Here is a 19,012-nt window from a genome sequence, read left to right as displayed (position 1 = left end):
CTTAAAAGGACACTGAAGAGCTTTAATTTAAATATTTTGCTCAAAATGTAAGACTCTGGCAGTTATTGTATTTTACTTAGAGCAGTGTTGATTAATCATTTTATTATTAAATCTGTTTACTTTTGTTCTGCTAACATTAAGCACCATCGGTTTTTAATTAAATGTATTTTGATCATTAGGTTTTAAGTTAGTAATTTTACCTTTAATTGTTGTTAGCACGTTTCATTCAAGCAGAATGTTGTTTATTACAATGCAGATAATTTTGAAAACCTAGTTTAAAATAAAATCAAGTTATATAGCCAACTGCAGTCTTAATAATTGACGCAAAAAGCAAAAGTCATTAGAAACATAACAGCGGAAGCTATTATTTCTTGCTGCATTTTAGAAAGGAGAAATGTTAAATGTGTTAATTGCATCAGCCCTTTGTGCACCATTAAAGATCCATCTATTGCTATATAGCAATTCCACATCTACACACCTTTCGCTGGTAATATTTTATGAACTATTGGGGGGGGGGTGGGAGGTGTTTTTTGTTTCAGAAAGATTTATCCACGTGATTTCTGTGATTTCCCATCAATGTTCAGAGTCTGAATGTTACATGCAAATAGTAAAATCATTTTTTTTGTTGTCGTTGTCGCCCATCAAGCTTTCAAGTTCTATTTTGTTTGTATTTGTTTCTATTATTCAGTTTGATGTACAACTTAAAGTTGAGTTTTTAACAGAAAATACCTTAAAGCGATCAGTGAATAGCCTTGGTCTAAACCTGATCAAAAGGGCTGAACATAGGAGATGAGATCATAGTGACTGCCTTTGACATCAAGCCAGTATTTGTCTGCATGTAGTATCAAGGAGCCCTTGTAGAATTGAAGTCAAGTGGGTTTCCTCCCACAGTCCAAAGATGTGCAGGTCAGGTGAATTGGCCGTGTTAGGTGCATCATTCAGAGGGGAGTGGGTCTGCGTAGGTTACTCTTCGGAGGCTCGGTGTGGACTTGTTGGGCCAAAGGACCTGTTTCCACACTGTAGGGAATCTATTCTAATCTAATCTAATCAGTTGGAATAGCGGAGAACCTTCAACTGGCTGGAGTCATACTTCAAACAAAGAAATATGTTGTGGTTATTGAGTTTAATCATCTCAGCCCAAGCTATTAACTACAGGAATTGGGCTACAGGAAGAATATTACTAAATTGGAGAAGGTTCAGAAAAGGAAGGTTTACCAGGATGTTGCTGGGAAGAGAGGGGCTTGAGTTATAAAAATAGACTGGGACATCTTTCACTGAAGCATGGGAGGTTGAGGTTTTTATAGAGATTTATAAAATGCATTTTCCCTTGGGTGGGGGGAGTTCATATTAGGAGACATTTTTAAGAGGAGTAAGCTTTAAAAAGGTTCCCTGTAAACCTTTCCTGTCCACATACCTATCCAAATGTCTTTTAGATGTAGTTGTACTTGCCTATGCCACTTCCTCTGGCAGCTCGTTCCACAATATGCACTACCCTCTTGTGAAAACGTTGGCCCTTTGTGTCCCTTTTAAATCGTTCATACAGTTACAACATTTAAAAGATGTTTGAATAAGTACGTGAATAGGATAAGTTTGGAGACATCTGGGCCAAATGCAGGCAAATGGGGCTAGCTTAGCTTTGGAACATGGTCAGTGTGGACTAGTTGAACTGAAGGGTCTGTTTCCATCCTGCAAGACTCTATGACTCTATCATTTGTTTTATCTATGGCTTTTGCTTCTTTATCAAGTTAAAAATGATTGTCTGTGGAAGCATGTAATGAACTGGATACTACAATGAAGCAAGCAGTGCCATGCATTTAGTGATGATGTGGAGGTGCTGGTGTGGGGCTGGGGTAGACAGAGTTAAAAATCTCACAACACTAGGTTATAGTCCAACAGGTTTATTTGGAAGTAAAGGTTTTTGAGCACAGTTGCTTCGTCAGGTAGCTAGTGGGGCAGGATCATAAGACACAGAATTTATAATGAAAGATCAAAGTGTCATACAACTGACACGATGTATTGAATAAACCTAGATTGCTGTTAAGTCTTTAATCACTTAGAATGCGGTTGCAGGTTTTGATTCATTAATGTGTTGTTGTGGTTCTGTTCGTCGAGCTGGGAATTTGTGTTGCAGACAAATTCCCAACTTGGCATATAGAACCACAACAACGAGCACCCGAGCTTCAAATCTTCTCTCAAACTTTGATCATTAATATGTAATCACAGAACTTCTTTCAAGTCACATTGCCGCGATAACTTAAAGTTTTATTTTTAAAAAGTGAAATCTCGGCTCAGACAATGCGTAGACTGATTCTATTTCCAAAGTAGAAAGTGATAAAACGTCACATGAACTAACCACCTACAGATTGTGTGCTTTTTAAACAAAATAGAATGTATCTGCAAATGCAAATTCACCCCATAAATTTGTGTGCGCGCATGTGAAGAAGTGAGTGTGCGTATGTGCGCGCGTGTGTGCATGAATGTGAGGGAGTACATGCCTGTGAGAAAGTGTATGCGTGAATGTAAGTGTGTATATGTGTCTGAGAGAGAGAGCATGTGCATTAGAGACTCTGTGTGAGTATGTAAGAGCATGTAAGTATGTGTGCTTGTGTGTGTGAAATGTATAGCGTAGTGGAGTCGCCTGTAGCATGACATGAACCCATGGAAACAGAACATGGCTATCAGCCTCTGCTGGGCGACTGCGTTTTTGCGTATCCCGAAGTCCACCTTGCAGGACATCACCCAAAGATCCAAGGCTGAATGTCCTTGACCACTGAAGTGTTCACCGACTGGGTGGGAACTTCCCCATATGACGATTGTTGCGTGGTGTCCATTCATCCGTTTATTGTAGCATCTGCTTGGTCTCACCAATGAACCATTCCTCAGGGCATTCTTGCCTGCAGCGTATGAGACAGAAAACATTGACTGAGTTACATTAGTACCTGCCATGCACGTGGTGGGTGGTGTCCCCACATGTAATGGTGGCATCCATGTCGACACTCTGACACGTCTTGCAGTGGTTGCCACAACAGGGTTGCATAGTGTTATGGTCAATGTCGTCCTGAAGGCTGGGTAGTTTGCTGTGAACAATGATCTGTCTAAGATTTGGTGGTTTCAAGGTAAGAAGTGGAGGCGTAGGGACGATATTGGCCAAGTGTTCAACCTCATAGATAATGTGTTGCAGTCTGTCAAGAACATGGCATAGTTTCTCCACTCCCGGGAAGTACTGGACAATGAAAGGGTTCCCGTGTCTGTCTCCTGAGGGGGTCATTGCGTTTCTCGCTGCCGTAAGTCAGGACTGGCGATCAATGAGTTGAACGTTCCTTCTCATCTGAACAGATCCTGTATTTGCATAGGGCTTGTCCATAGGGGATAGCTATTTTAATATGTTTAGGGTTGAAGCTAGAGAAGTGCAGCATCATTAGGTTGGCTGTGGTAGAGTCAGATACTGAGGCGCCTTGATGGAGATGTATGTGTCCAAGAATGAGACTGATTCTAAAGAGTAGTCCGTGGTAGGTCTAATGGTGGGATGAAACTTGTTGATATCACTGTGTAGTTGTTTCAGTGACTCCTCACCATGGGTCCTGAGGAAGAAAATATCATCAGTATATCTGGTGTATTGTGCTGGTTGGAGATCTTGTGTAGCAAAGAAGTCTTATTTGAACTTGTGCTTGAAAATGTTGGCATATTAGGGTGCAGGTTTGATCCCCATGGTTGTTCTATGTGTCTGAATGAAGAACTGGTTGTCAAAGGTGAAGACGTTTTGGTCAAGGATGAAGTGGATGAGTTGCAGGATGGTGGCTGAAGATTGGTAGTTGTAATTGGTACCAATTGAGTGCTGAGGCTGCTGCAGTGATGCCGTCATTGTGGGGGATGCATGTGTAGAGTGCCAACATGTCTATTGTGACAAGGACTGGTATATTGGCGAAACCAAGCAGACGCTGCGACAACGGATGAATGGACACCATGCAGCGATCACGATGGATGTTCCCTCTTGGTCAGGGAGCTTTTCAACGGTCAAAGACTTTTGGCCTCGGATCTTTGGGCGACTGTCCTCCAAGATGGACTTCAGGATATGCAACAGTGCAGAGTTGCCGAACAGAGGCAAATAGCCAAGTTCGGTATCCATGAGGATGGCCTCAACTGAGACCTTGGGTTCACGTCACACTGCACTATATGCCTCACACACTCTCGCACGCACTCACACAGACCCTCTCATACACATGCGCTCTCAGAGAGACACACACCCATACCCATGTGCACACCCTCTCACAGGCATATACTTCATCATACTCATGTGCACACTCTATCAAACACACACGCACTCTTACTCACTCACACTCTTCCACTGTCCGCCCCCCCCCCCCCCCGCCATCCAGACACACACACACATACACAGACACACATATAGTCTATGGAATGGATTTGTGTTTGCAGATACATTCTATTTTGTTCAAAAACCATACAGTCTGAAGGCTGTCTGTCCATGTGACATTTTATCAATTCCTGCTCTGGAAATAGAACCAGTCTGACTCAAGGTCAGGATACAGACAGACTCTTAACTTTTAATGCATTGTCTGAGCTGAGATTTCACCTTTTTCGTTTATACAACCTTAAGTTATCTCAGGAATGTAACTTGAAAGAAGTTCTGAGATTTACATAGAATGGGTTGAAAGTTTTGATTCATTTATAAGTGATGAAAGACTTAACAGCAATCTAGGTTTATTTAATAATTCGCATCAATTGTACGACACTTTGATCTTTTACTTTAAATTCTGAGTCCTATGATCCTGCCCCACTAGCTACCTGACAAAATAACAGTTCTCTGAAAGCTTGTACTTTCAAATAAACCTGTTGGACTATAGCCTAGTGTTGTGTGATTTTGAACTTTATGCATTCAGTGTGCAGTAAGAATCGGACATAGAGCAGTTGTAATAGCATTTGTGCCATATAGTGCTCGTCAATTGTTATCTCCAACAAGATTAAATAGTATCATCTTCTCCTGACATTCAATGGCATTACTGTAGCTGAATCACCCACTATCAACTTTCTGCAGTTTGCTATTAACCCTAAATTCATCTGTGTCAGCCACACAATACTGCAACTTGATCTCTTTACTCCCTAAGGTCTATCCACTATCTAATAAGCAAAGGTCACAAATGTGATGGAATGCTGTCTTGCTCCAGCTGTATTTAAGAAGCTTGATAGCTTCTGGGAAAAGTAGGCACTTAATTGATTCATTGCCTCATCACGAGTGCATGGGTGGCTGAAGTATGCCATCTAAATATTGTATGTGCACGCCAAGGATTCATCAACAGCAACTCGCACGGTGGCTCAGTGGTTAGCACTGCTGCCTCACAGTGCCAGGAACCCAGGTTTGATTCCGGCCTTGGGCGACTCTCTGTGTGGAGTTTGCACGTTCTCCCCATTTCTGCGTGGGTTTCCTCAGGGTGCTCTGGTTTTCTCCCACAATCCAAAAATGTGCAGGTTAGGTGAATTGGCCATGCTAAATTGCCTGTAGTGTAAGGTGAAGGGGTAAATGTAGGGGAATGGGTCTGGGTGGGTTGCTGTTCGGCGGGTCAGTGTGGACTTGTTGGGCTGAAGGGCCTGTTTCCATACTGTCGGAAACCTAATCTAAAAAAACTCCCATTGCCACAACCTGCAGAGAAAGACGACATATAAATGGCAATATCACTACTTGCGAGTTCCAGGAAAAGTCTCACACCAACCTGGCCTGTAACCGTATTACTGATCCTCACTTGTTCTGGTTCAAATCATGGAACTCACCTCCCATAGTATTCGTACCCATGCAGACTGCGACAGCTCTGGAAGGTGCCATCTTTTCTGAGATGATTTGGAGTAGGCAATGAATGTTGACCTTCTGGGATGCCCACATCCCATGAAAAATCTTTCAAAAAAGTTATATCTTGAAATTTATGTATGCATGTCTGTGGCATGAGTAAAGAAGGTGTAAATGAGTGTACAAAAAATTGAAATTTAATACATGGTGTTCTGATTACACCCTAGAGAAAATTTTATTCCATCCATTTTTTAAAACTGTGAATGTCACAGAAATCTTCCTTCGAGCTCAAAGCACAATTTGTATTCTAAGTCAAACACTTAACTGGTTATACTCATTCAGTTTCTGTGAAGTGACTTATTATCATTTTCAGAGATTTACAATTAATACAGACTTAATATTATTGTGCAGCTAAGATACTCATAACCACAGATGAAGCTGTGGTACCTTAATGGAGAAGAATATTTCATCACGCTTATTATTCAAAGTTCAGCATATTTATTTTTGTGGGTAAAAACCATGACTGCAGATGCTGGAAACTAGATTCCGGATTAGAGTGGTGCCAGAAAAGCACAGCAGTTCAGGCAGCATCCGAGGAGCAGGAAAATCAACGTTTAAGGCAAAAGCCCTTCATCAGGAATCTATTCCTGAATAAATTTCTGATGAAGGGCTTTTGCCCGAAATATCAATTTTCCTGCTCCTCGGATGCTGCCTGAACTGCTGTGCTTTTCCAGCACCACTCTAATTCAGATATTTATTTTTGTATCTGACTTCAGCAAATATTCCTTAATGCCCTGTGTGTGTGATCTATTCATTATGTTTAGATTTGATGCATTCTGACAAAAGGCTTAATGGATCTAACTAAGTTGATATATTTGAAGAAGGACTGAACATTTCAAACAGGCATAATTAAATTTCTCTTTGATGCTGTGTTTGGAGAAGATCAGGAATAGTTCTTTGTCCAATTATAAATTTGCATCATAGCAGTGAGAAGCAAATTATTTTCTGGGCACATTCGGATTTAGGGAGGCTGATGTAAGTGCTAGCACCAGATAGGTGAATTTTAATGAATTACTGCAGTTTAATTGACATAGCTGCAGATGGCAAGAGACTGATTTTTTTTTAAATTTTGTTTTTAATGGAATTTTGGAGGTTAGACTTATCTGATTAATTGGGATTTCCCAGGAACTTATTTTGAAAGACAGATTGTAGACTTCAATCGACACAAATCCTACTATGTAGCAAGTCTAAACATTAACAGTGTGTTTTAACAGTTCGTGTATTTTAGAGGTTTTTGCATTACTCTGAAATAATTTGTTTCATTATTTAAAAGTATTTCAAAATTCTTTTATGTTTCCATATGCTTTAATTTAGAGGTTGTCCTTGGAGAGCAGAGAAGGTCACCAGTACTTCCTTTTTTTTGCTATTGTTACTGTTCACTTAATGAAGGCATTTCTTTCCAGCTTGTCAATTTGTCAGAATTTTAAGCAGTAGAGAGCAACTGATATTTGAAGTTCACTGCCCAAAGCAGTAAATAAACATGAAGCTGGTATCAAGTTTTTCTGTCATGATTAAATGCTTATTTTTGTTGTCAGCTAACAGGCACTAGCCTAAACAAATATTATTCATTTTGGGTGTTATGTATGGGAAGATAGGTGATATATTTGTTTAGTGGTTTAGTAACAAAAATGCAGTCATTCAGTAAACAATATAATTGCCTGCACATAAACATTAATCCTATTCATCAAATGATAGAATGAAATTTTTGTTGCATTGCCATCCTTTTCAGGTTAAAACATTATTTTTAACAAATATGAGGTTTCTTACCTCTTTCATAGCACATGCAACTGTGATAATTTGGTCAGCCAGATTTCGATGATGCATAAAAATCCATTGTTACGGGTAGTTCTCCTATAATGCGGTAGTTGCGTTCCCTTACAAAACTGTTATACAAGATCATGCAATGTAAATAATATGGCCTATGGGAAAAACAGGGTTGGGCCAAGCCACCAAAAATATCAGTAAAAATTGAAACAAAAGTAGTAATTAACGTAACACAAACAATAGTACAGTCTAAGTAAATCTTTAAATCCTATATTTTAATGAAATGATGCAGTAAAATTAACACTAAAATCACTGACTAGAGCACTGTGCCTATCACGAAACTCTTCGCCAGAAAGTGCGTGAGCCAACTGACCAAGTGATGACAACTCTGAAGTCCTCGGGATTCTCCACTGGTTTGAAATAGTTCTTCTTAACATAGCTTGAAACTGGCAATTATAGTCTAAGTTTCAAGGCCTGCAAAGCTGATCACATTCCTGATTTAGCTGAACACACTGATTTTGCATTTCGTAGACAGAGGATCCTAAGGCTGAATTTTGCTATTCTGCTAGTGCCAGGGATGGAATCACATAACAGTGAAGTGGAGTTTACTTTACTTAAAAAAAAGTCTGCAATTCACAAATCGCATTACAACCAAATTGCATTTAATAAACATGGTTTATAGGAGAAGAACTACCTGTATGTTTAAGTCTCCACATCAAACTACTGAATAAATGGCATGCAGAATTTCTATTAGTCACATTTGAAATATGCATTGTCTCTTATCATCCATTTCTCGACTAACATCAATCGCATAAGTTCAGAGTTTAAATGCAGTTTCTAAGAACCAAGGCCTAAAAGCCTTTGGTAATACTGTACTATGGATAATTAAAACAACTTAATTTTCCAGTATATAGCAGAACCTCGATTATCCTAATGAGATGGGCGGGGAGTATTTTGTTCGGATAATTGATCATTTGGGTAACCGGAAGCAAGCAGTAATTTGAGTGCTGGTTATCTGAACATTTCTTGGTTATCCGGCAATGCATGCCATAATGCAATTTATCCATAACTGATGTTTCGTAAACGAACGGTAATTTGAGTGTTGGTTATCAAACATTTCTAGGTTATCCGGCAATACACGCCATAATGCTGTTTAACTGATAACTGAATGCTGAGTTGCCTAATGCCGTTTTTACGGGACCTTGAGATCTTGTTTGGACAATAATCGAGGTTCTACTGTGGAACACTTAAGCTTCTTGCTGTCTGTCCAGTGATAGGTTGATTCTTTTGAGTCACCCCTCTCAACTAGCTAGTCAATCTCGACCAGTACACACCAGTAAAGTGGAACTATTGTACTCCGGAATCAGGGTTGGATTAAGCATGTCCTTTCCACAAATAAAAGCAGTTGGAACAGCAGGTTCGTTGGGATCTCATTCGCCCTCTACAAACAGCACAAAACATCTAAAAGCTAAGCTGGAACAACAGTCAAACCTCCCTCAACAGCACTTTCCAAACCTGTCGTCTTGATCACCTTGAAGGGTGAGGGCAACAGGTACTTAAAAAGGGCCACCATCTGCAAGATCCACCACATCTCTTTTCCACCCCCCCTCCGGTACCCCATGCAATTAATCTTGACTTGGAAACATATTTCCATTCCACCTTCATCACTGGATCAACATCCTGAAACTCTTTATCAAATAACTCTTTGTAGGTGCATACACTGTATGCAGGTCTGTAGTGCTTCCAAGTAGGAAGCTGGCAACTACCTTCTCAATGGTAATTAGGGATGGGCACAAATGCTGACCTTCACCACCAGCACCAGGATAAATTTTAAAAAAAGTTTAATTGGCTAAGTTAGCTCAGACTTTCCATTTACAGGCATATTATCTTAGAGCCGATTCAAACCTTAGGAGACATTGCTTATTGCAACCTATCCCCATGCAACGATAGCTATTAAATAAGTACATTTAATGTTTGGATATTGAAAATAAATATCAGATACCATTAATGCCATTAAAATACTTCCTTTTTTTGTTATAACTCCAAATGAATGCTAATCTCACAATTCATCGTGTAATTGTGTGGTATCATGACCTAAAATATTAGAATGGGAAGATGAAAAGGAGAGACAAAAATGGAAGTTATCGATATTAAATACAATTTCTGAAGAACAGACAATTTCTACCCTCTTATTTATGCAAAGTAGAAATCTATTACTTTATTTGTACAGCGCTTTAAATCTGCCGTGCTACAGAACTGTTCTGGAAATTTTGCATGTTCCAGAAGTTGCAACATAGAATAATGACATGGGCAGGAAATGAGCTCTACTGCTTGTATTAACTAGGCTATACTTTTTATACTTGTCTGTTGCATATCTGTTATATGCATAATTCATGTACTATTTTTGTACGTCTTCATAATAGAATTTAAATCTTTTTTTCTGTGAATGTTTCTTTTTACAGTAAACATAAGGAATCTGAATGTCAATATTCTGAGCAACTCAGTTACACAAAGTGCAGGTTGTGAAAAGAATGGTGAAAATCTTAACCTGCAATATAAAACAAATAGAAATCAAAATAAAATAGAACTAACTGTTCTGTTTCATGCTGTCACTGCATCAGTAGTAACTCATCAACATTTGATGTTTTTACATTGTTTCCTTTCAAGTATGAAAGCATTCTGTCAGTCTTGGCTCGCCATAGCTCTCTTGCTTCTGAATCAAGCTAGTGCTACACTTTTGGACTTGGTGTCTTATAGCTGAGCTGTTCAACCTGGCCCATCTTATCTCTCAGGTTAATGATCCTATCTCATTGTTGAAAATAGAACAGGAAAGTTATTCTACAGACACCAGAACATGTTATCTGGTTCCTTATGTCAGTGGTATTTGTGGGACCTTGCTGCTCTTGTGTTTGCTGCACACATTATTGCAGTGACTATATTTCATTGGAACACTTTGTAATATACTAAGATTGTGAAAAGTTCAATTTAAATGCACATTCTATCTTTCGTTATTCAAGGAGCTCCAAACCTGTGATCAGGTTTGCAATTACCTTTCTGGTATCTGGACCTTTTCTTATACTGTTTAATGCAAATAGTGATCAGTATTAGTCAATTGACAACACAGAAAATAATGTCCCCAACAAAAGTGACATTGAAAAATTTTACATTAAGATGTAAAATTGAAAACAATTGTTTTCCGCCTTTTTCTGAAAACATTGGGACCTACAGGAAGTAAACTGAAAATAAATGCACAGCTCCAATTAAACTTATTCTCTTTAACTGGCGAATGTGATCTGAGACAAGTTGGTAGTTGTTTTGAGCAGTTTTAAACTGGAGGGGTATCAGTAGTGAATGGTAAAATTCTGTGTGTAGATAGTAGAAGGAGCTGATGTTGACAGCTCTGTTAATGGTGATGATCAGTGTTTTAATCTTTACCAAGCTGCTAATATTTAAGTAAATAAGCCATATTTAAAATGTAAATATGTTATGACATTTAGTTATCAAATACTTTGAGGTATTTTCAGTGGGCTGTCAGAAATCAAACATTTGTTGATCCTGAAAGTCTTAAATGTCTTTCTAGTCGCAAAGTTGAAGAGTGGATTTTATTTTTAGCAATGAACAATTTGATTTTTGTTCCAAGTGCCTGAGGAGGTTTGGAGCATTGTTGACTTTTTTTTAAAAAAGTCATCATCTTTTCTAAATATCATTTGGTTCAAAGAGATCCATCATGTAAGAAATAATTTCAAGTTTTTTTTAATACTTTGTCCAGTTCAAATCAGGCTTTTTTTTTGCTGATGTGTGCAGCTGAATCACTGGTCAACAATACCATTATCAGTAAGTGAAATTTGATGTCAACTGCAAAATCTCAAAGCTACAGTGCTTATTATTGGATCGGCCGATGCTGTTTACTTGTATAATTGTTTTTAACAAAACTCAAAACTAATGGAGTTACAAAAGTATAATCTAATCTCAAATTTGGTGCAACATCACAAATGGCAAGAAGAGAGAACCTCCAGATAATACACAAATCCCTTATGTCAGTTTTACTATCTGTTGTTATATTCTTCATTGGTTCTGACATTCAGCATGATTAACATTTGTACAACCTTGCTTCACTTTTATCAGAGAACAAATTACTTGCAGATGAATACTTTTGAAATTCTGTTTCCAGATTGTATTGTGAGCCATTGACACAATGTGCTTTGTATTATATTAGACTATATTTCTTCACATCATCTAAATTCTGTTCTGCAGAGGACATCTCATGTTGTGAAAGCAAAAATAATGAACGATCATAGGTAGCAAATGGAATATGTAAATGGAAAAAGTATCTTTTTTTCATCATGATACTATTTCTAGTAATAGATTTTAAATAATTAACAAAAATCTTTGAGCTTTATAATGCTGTGATCATTTTTTGAGTGATCATGTACGATGCAAGTAAGAGAAATCCGTTTGAAGGAAAAGGAGAGAATACCTTTGAATTCCAGTGCTTTATTGAGAGAAAATGGACAAGATATTGACTTCTGAGGTGGTGATGTCAGGATTTTGTAATGTCTTGTGGCTTTACTGCTTTTAGCTTTCTGAATCTTACTCTTGAGTTGCACCCTGAGATAATGGCCAATATTCTTGGATGTTTCTGAGGTCAACCCCTTGGTCCATAGCAGGTAGAATCCAAGCAAAAAGTCAAGACCTTAAGAATGGCAAAGACAAAGGGCAGTAATAAGAGAAATGAAACTTATTTTTTAAGTTGCTCTTAAATTGTGCAACCTGTAACTTATAATTTAATTCTGAATTGAATATTTTCTCAAATGTCCAATTTTCATATAAATAAAAGTTGTTGATTTATTATTTTGCATTTTTGTCATGTCAGGTATGATTTCTAATTAGAACCTACTTAATGATTTTGGCCCAGAGTCAAATTATAAGATTTAGTAACAAATTTGAAAAATATTTGCAATAGAAACTTGCAGTCCTTTAATGCTGATGTAAAATTTTGTCCATATGACAGAAATGTTTTTGTCTCTAGCACCAGTGGAGAGTAACAATTAGTTCACTGCAGATCATAACCTTGCAAGGATTGAATGTTCCAAAAGTGTATGCATTCCCATATGTCTAAGCTGATGGATAAGGCCCTGTTTTGAGGGTGTGATAGATCATTCAGATCAATTTAAGGGTCAATGAGCAAGTTAATCAGAGTTGTCCAGGAGCAGTGGCAAAGGGGGTGGGTAATTCTGTATAACTAAAGTGTTGTTAATAGTTCTGTGGTGCTCAGAGAAGCCCCAGAAGTTTTGCAGTGGTTTTATGAACTTAGGGAGTCGAGATTGTGACAGAATGTCACTGGTTCCAGGCTGCTGTGCATTTGGGACTTCAGTAAGCCTTTAGCATTTATCAGCTCAATGGAGCTGAAAGGAAGCTGTAAGGTAGCAAGCTGGCAATTAGGAAATGAAAAGCTTGTAAGTAGCGGTTGTCTGTTGTTGAAGACAACAGTTGATGCAAATGAATGCTTGTGAGTAGAGATGTTCTGCTCAGAGCAACTAACAAGCTCAAATTGTGTTGGTGATTAGCTGTTGGAATATAATCTCGTGAATCTCATCGAACTCAGTCTCCCAAGAGTTGGAACAACTGGGAACTAGTAGAATTCGATGCAGTATTATTTGGAGTGGCTTTTGAGGAAAATTGGAGGTTGGATGTTTGAAAGAGAAGAGCCAAATCTCACATGAGAGGGACAGGACTTCAAAGCATTTTTGTGATTCTGTGCTCACAGCCATCCAGTTTGATTGCTGAGAAATACACAGGAACTGTCTTTGTTATATTTTCCATTTTTAGGTACAGTTTTTGGTGTGTTCAACCACACTTCGCCTGTTAATCATGATTATCTCCGGGCGTTAGAGTATAGAGTATTGTTCATAGCTTGCTTTGCTGGCTTGTGCATAGTAAATAGTTCTTCTGATTCTTTTTTTAAAAAGGGTTTCATCTTGTTTTATTCTGTTAGTAACTGTGATTTCAAAGCCTATTTTAAAAAAGAGAAAAAAATAGATGTTTTCTGCTGGAAACTGGCCTGGAAAGATAATACAATTTAGTTAGTGACCGAAGGACACTGTAGACAAATCATCACCAACCTGTTGCTGTGCTGAAAAGCTTGGCAGCTGGTTGGATGTTGAATTAATCAATCAAGGGAGAACTACTTTTGACCAGGATTTGACAGGAGGCAGTGTGATTCTTGGAGACTTTCAGAGACAGTGCTGCTTGGTTTTGCTCCATCTATAGTTTCTCTCCAGTTACCAAATTGTTCAAAGTTCTGAGGAAAGAATCCCAGTCAGTAAGTAAATATTTCGAGAAGTCTGTTGAAACTGCATTAACTGATGACTTTGGAATTCAAGCAAAATGTGCAGTTCTATTTGTTTGTGAACAACACGTTTTCCAAAGATTTTGTGAAGATCTGATACTAATCATTGGAAACTATTTAGTGAACTGGCAAATTCCAATTATTTTACTTGCAATTTAAATTTAGTTCTTATCTGCGTCGGTCTGTCTGAGAGTGCGAAGGGGTTATGATCAAAGAAAATTGGGCTTTAGTCTTAGATATTAAGTAGATTCCCTTGTTATTCTTAAAGTTACAATATTAGCAATAAATTAGCAATTTCTGTTAAGGTATAAACTTGATGTCCAAGATCTGTTATTCATAAAGTCTAGTTAAGAACAATTAGGTTGTTTGGAGGGTCATTAAATGTTTTAATTTCATTGTATATTTGAGAAAAATATAAACAGAAAGTGAAAGGAGGGCAGGTAGCTCGGTTAGAGAATGGGCAGGAGGGATGACGCATCACAACTCCTCTGACTAGGAAGGAAAGTGCTAAGGGTGGAGGTGAAGCTTGGTAGCATAAATGTTTCAGTTGTAATACTCTTAGCATTAACTCTGAAATGCTCTTGGCTGTTCTTGCTGCATCTGAAAAAAGGTCCTTGCTTATGGTATGGAATAGTTTAAATAAAGAAACATTTTCAAAGAAACGGTACCAGAATAAAGGCACATTAGTTTTGTTGGTGTGTCTACGACATTCAATTGAATCAATTATAAGTTTGATACAGCAAGGTGTCAGATATGTAACGTGATTATACAGAGTTAAAAATCACGGTGACAGGTAGCTGCCTGATGAAGGAGCAGCGCTCCGAATGTTAGTGCTTCTAAATAAACCTGTTGGATTATAACCTGGTGTTGTGTGATCTTTAACTTTGTCCACCCCAGTCCACACCAGCTCTTCCACATCATTATTATACCGAGACAGCCTTTGAGTCCAAATGATGATGAAACTGCTGTAGTTGATGCTAATGTTGTTAGAGGGTGAGGTGAAAGAGAGGGCAGAAATCAACTGAATTTCAAGCTGCAGTTTGCTATCATTTTTTCATCTTTTATAGAGTCATAGAGATGTACAGCATGGAAACAGACCCTTTGGTCCAACCCGCCCATGCAGTCCAGATATCCCAACCCAATCTAGTCCTGTCAGCACCTGGCCCATATCCCTCCAAACCCTTCCTAGTCATATACCCATCCAAATGCCTCTTAAATGTTGCAATTGTACCAGCCTCCACCACTTCCTATGGTAGCTCATTCTATACATATACCACCCTCTGCGTGAAAAAATTGGCCCTTAGGTCTCTTTTATATCTTTCCCCTCTCACCCTAAACCTATGCCCTCTAGTTCTGGACTCCCCAACCCCAGGGAAAAGACTTTGCCTATTTACCCTATTTGTGCCCCTCATAATTCTGTAAATCTCTATAAGCCTCAGCCTCCGACGCTCCAGGGAAAACAGCCCCAGCCTGTTCAGCCTCTCCCTATAGCTCAGATCCTCCAACCCTGGCAACATCCTTGTAAATCTTTTCTGAACCCTTTCAAGTTTCACAACATCTTTCCGATAGGAAGGAGACCAGAAATGCACGTAATATTCCAACAGTGGCCTAACTGATGTCCTGTACAGCCGCAACATGACCTCCCAACTCCTGTACTCAATGCTCTGACCAATAAAGGAAAGCATACAAAACGCCTTCTTCACTTCATATAGCTTACTGAATTACTAAATAGACATGGAGTTGCCACTGTAGCACCTGGCCTCCAGAACAATATTTGAAGCAAAGAATATAGATTCTGCTTGTGACTTTTCCATCTGAGCCCAACTGTGACCATTGTTCTTCTGTACTGTGAATAACCACTTAATGGTATTCCAATTCTTGCTTTTGCCTCTTATCACTCAATGTGCACTGCAGCTACATCTGCTTTTGTAGACTCTTAGAGGCCATTCAATTCATTTTCACTATCCACTTGGTCCTACTCTCTGTTGTTCAGCCTCTGGTGCTGTTCCTTCATGATGTCCAATTACATGTCTATTCAGAGTATCTTGTATCAAATTTTCTCAGACGGTGGCCAGTGTAAATGCTTCAAAGTGAAGTGTACCTAAGTACGAACTCTCAGTACCATGTAACAGCTAGTTCTTTTTTGTTGACTCTGAAATGGTCATTTCTTTGTTTATATGCTACTTTTGTTAAAGCTTATTGAACTTCTAAGTCACATTATCGCCAACATTGTGTGGCAAGCAGATAATGCATCAGAAACAATAAATTGTGATCAGAAAATACGAATTGTTGAAACCAAAGGTGTTTTATTGAGCATGTAAGTATCCATAATTATTTAGAAAAATTCAATCACTGAAATGTATCCAAAGCGCGCACACTGCAGATAATAAATCGTGTCAGATTTTTCTCTAAATTTGTAACAGGATGTACCTGATTTTAGTTGGTTTGTTTTGGAAGTGATTGTGTAGTTATTTATTGAGGGGATATAAGTGTCATTGGCGAGACAATTGTTTATTCAGTATCCAAAGTTGCCACCAAAAAGGTGGTGGTGGTGGTGTGACACTTTATTGAATCATTACAGCCTTTGTGGTACCCATAGGTATGTAAGATGGTTCCTTAATCAGGTATGAATAATGATGTGGAGGTGTCGGTGTGGGACTGGGTGAACTAAGTCTGAAGTCTCACGACACAATGTTATAATCCAGCAGGTTTATTTCAAATCACAAGCTTTCAGAGTGCTGCTCCTCTGTCAGGTAAAGTGACTGTATTGGGAGAGATTTGTTTGTTTGCACCATGGTCATTTCCTAATGAGCAGACATGACGCAAAAGGACTTTTGTTTTTGTTTCTTATTCCAAATCATTTTCTTTGGCCTTGCATCACTAACCCTGCTGTCATTTAATCTCTTCTGCGTTCCATCCTATCATAGACCTTCCCTTTTTTTGTTGTTCCTCCCATCCTCTTCCCTTTCACTTGAAACCTATTGCAGTAGTAACTTTTTTCAGTTCTGATGAAAGGTCATCAGACTGAAAATCAAGTCAACTGCCTTGCCTACTGGATATTTCCAGATTTATGTATTTTTCTTTCAGCATAGTATTGTTCTCATCTCCAGAATGCCTGATGTAGGGAAGGAAGCCTTTTAATTGGTAAAAGCTGCAATTTTACAACATGTTGTCTGTATATTTTAGGTACTGAGCAATACTCTGTCTATGAAGGCTATGCAGATACGTACAAATGGGTGGAGAGCTACAATGACAAGACTCTAAGGTATTGGTTTAAATGTGCAACTTAATTTTATTTTGCAAATTATGTCAGCTTCTTATAAAGTAACTTTGTTGTGTTCTTGCTTTATGAAGCTGGTTAACAAAGCCCACTGGTCTAAAAATACTCGGAATGATGTTAAAGGACCTGTATTATTTATCAGTGCAAATATATATAATACACTTGCCATTTTTGAACACCATTATAATTACAAGTTAACTGTTCATTTTTCATTAACTTTGAGTCCGAAAATCTGTTCGTATTTGTTACTTAAACAATTAAACTTTTCCTAAGTCAACAAATAAGCTCACTGTTCTAATGTAAAGGAGTGACAAGACTAGCATTCATATCTATGATTCCTACTTTGGATAGGTTCTTTATTATAATTGTGTTGCTTCAAGACTGAAATAAATTAGTAGACACTCTCTTCTCTGCCATCCAGATTTGTAGGGCAGGTATCTCAGGTACCCTTTAATTATGCTTGAGAGAAACACCAGGATCTTCCATCACTGGCTGTTAACAATTAAGGGTGTTGTGGAGTATTTTAAACCAACACTTAACACAAGTCTTTCATTCAAATCTCAAACAACCTTTAGTTTACACTTGTGAGAAGGCCCATTTCTACTGGTAAACCAGAAGCCTGCTCCAACAATAGTTTCAAGCAGTTTGTATACCATTCAAATTACATTACAATCACAGTGCTGTCTACAGCAGGATTGATACTATTAAGAAGGATTAGAATTTAGGGCTTCTCAAAAATGACACAGGGTAACCACCATCATGTATCCTAATTAAAGAAAAAATGGAAGAGGTCATTTTCACAACTAGATGGCTCCAGTCAACATTCATTCAGCCTGTTTCAGAGGGACAGAATTGTTTTTACATAAAGATCAGTTTGAGAGACAAGGATACATTCTACCAAGGTGAGTTATCAGTAGAAATAGCACCAATTCTGAGTGTCTGTCTAGTACAAACTTACAGGATCAAAATAAGCATGAGTTAAGCACTAATCACCCAGCAGGATGTCCTCAGGTGATGTGTTTGTAATATTGTTTACTGGAATAAGCCATGCAACTCATGTCAGCAATAAAGTTGCTTTTGCAGTTTGTAAGTTTAACAGCTGAAAATCATTTTCAATTCATAATTGCTGTTTGGTTTGAAAATGCAACTTAGGTGTTCACAATACCAGGCCTAGTGCTGATGGAAGCTTCTCAGTCTTAGATCCGATGTCAGTCTTGCAGATCAGGCCACATGTCCCCCGATGGAGATTGAAAATCTGAAAATTCCAGGAGAATTTTTCAAGTCATGTAATTTTGGATTAAACAGTAGTTTCTCCCTGTCCCTCTGCAGCGATGCCAACATCCCTTCCCACCAGAAATTGAAACAGCAACCCAAGAACCTCTCATTCAGTTTTCTTTTAGGGAGTGTCATTTTTGATTAAGGAAAACATTACTGTGGTAAATAGAGAAGATATTTCTAAAAATTTGTCCCGTGAAAATATATGGGTTGAAATTAGAAATAAGAAAGGACTGATCACTTTGATAGGATTGTACTGTAGGCCTCCCAATAGTCAAGAGGGAATTAAGGAACAAATATGCAGAGAGTTCTCAGATGTATGTAAGAATAATAAGATTGTAATAAGTGATTTTTAAATTTCCAAACATTAATGCTACGGTAGTTGCAGTCAAAAGTTTGGTGAAGAATTTGTGAAATGTGTACAAGATTTATTTTAAACAATGTGTGAATGTTCATCCGAGAGAAGGAGCAAAACTTAACCTTCTTT

At 38.2% G+C, this 19,012-nt stretch overlaps 1 protein-coding gene across 4 annotated transcripts in view; it reads left to right on the top strand.

Annotated features, from left to right (window-relative positions):
- The window catches only part of parga (poly (ADP-ribose) glycohydrolase a), a 205,126-nt gene that overhangs the window by 143,535 nt on the left and 42,579 nt on the right, over window positions 1-19,012 (top strand). For all 4 annotated transcript variants that reach the window (XM_072583394.1, XM_072583396.1, XM_072583395.1 and 1 more), the window contains one exon: window positions 17,157-17,235. In XM_072583394.1, the coding sequence (XP_072439495.1) occupies window positions 17,157-17,235 (79 nt within the window). The remainder of the gene's footprint in view (window positions 1-17,156; window positions 17,236-19,012) is intronic.

This window comes from Chiloscyllium punctatum, chromosome 13 (genome assembly GCF_047496795.1).
Source record: "Chiloscyllium punctatum isolate Juve2018m chromosome 13, sChiPun1.3, whole genome shotgun sequence".
Lineage (NCBI taxonomy): Eukaryota > Metazoa > Chordata > Chondrichthyes > Orectolobiformes > Hemiscylliidae > Chiloscyllium > Chiloscyllium punctatum.
The sequence above is the reverse complement of the archived record's forward strand: the minus strand, read 5'-3'. Positions and strand labels throughout refer to the sequence as shown.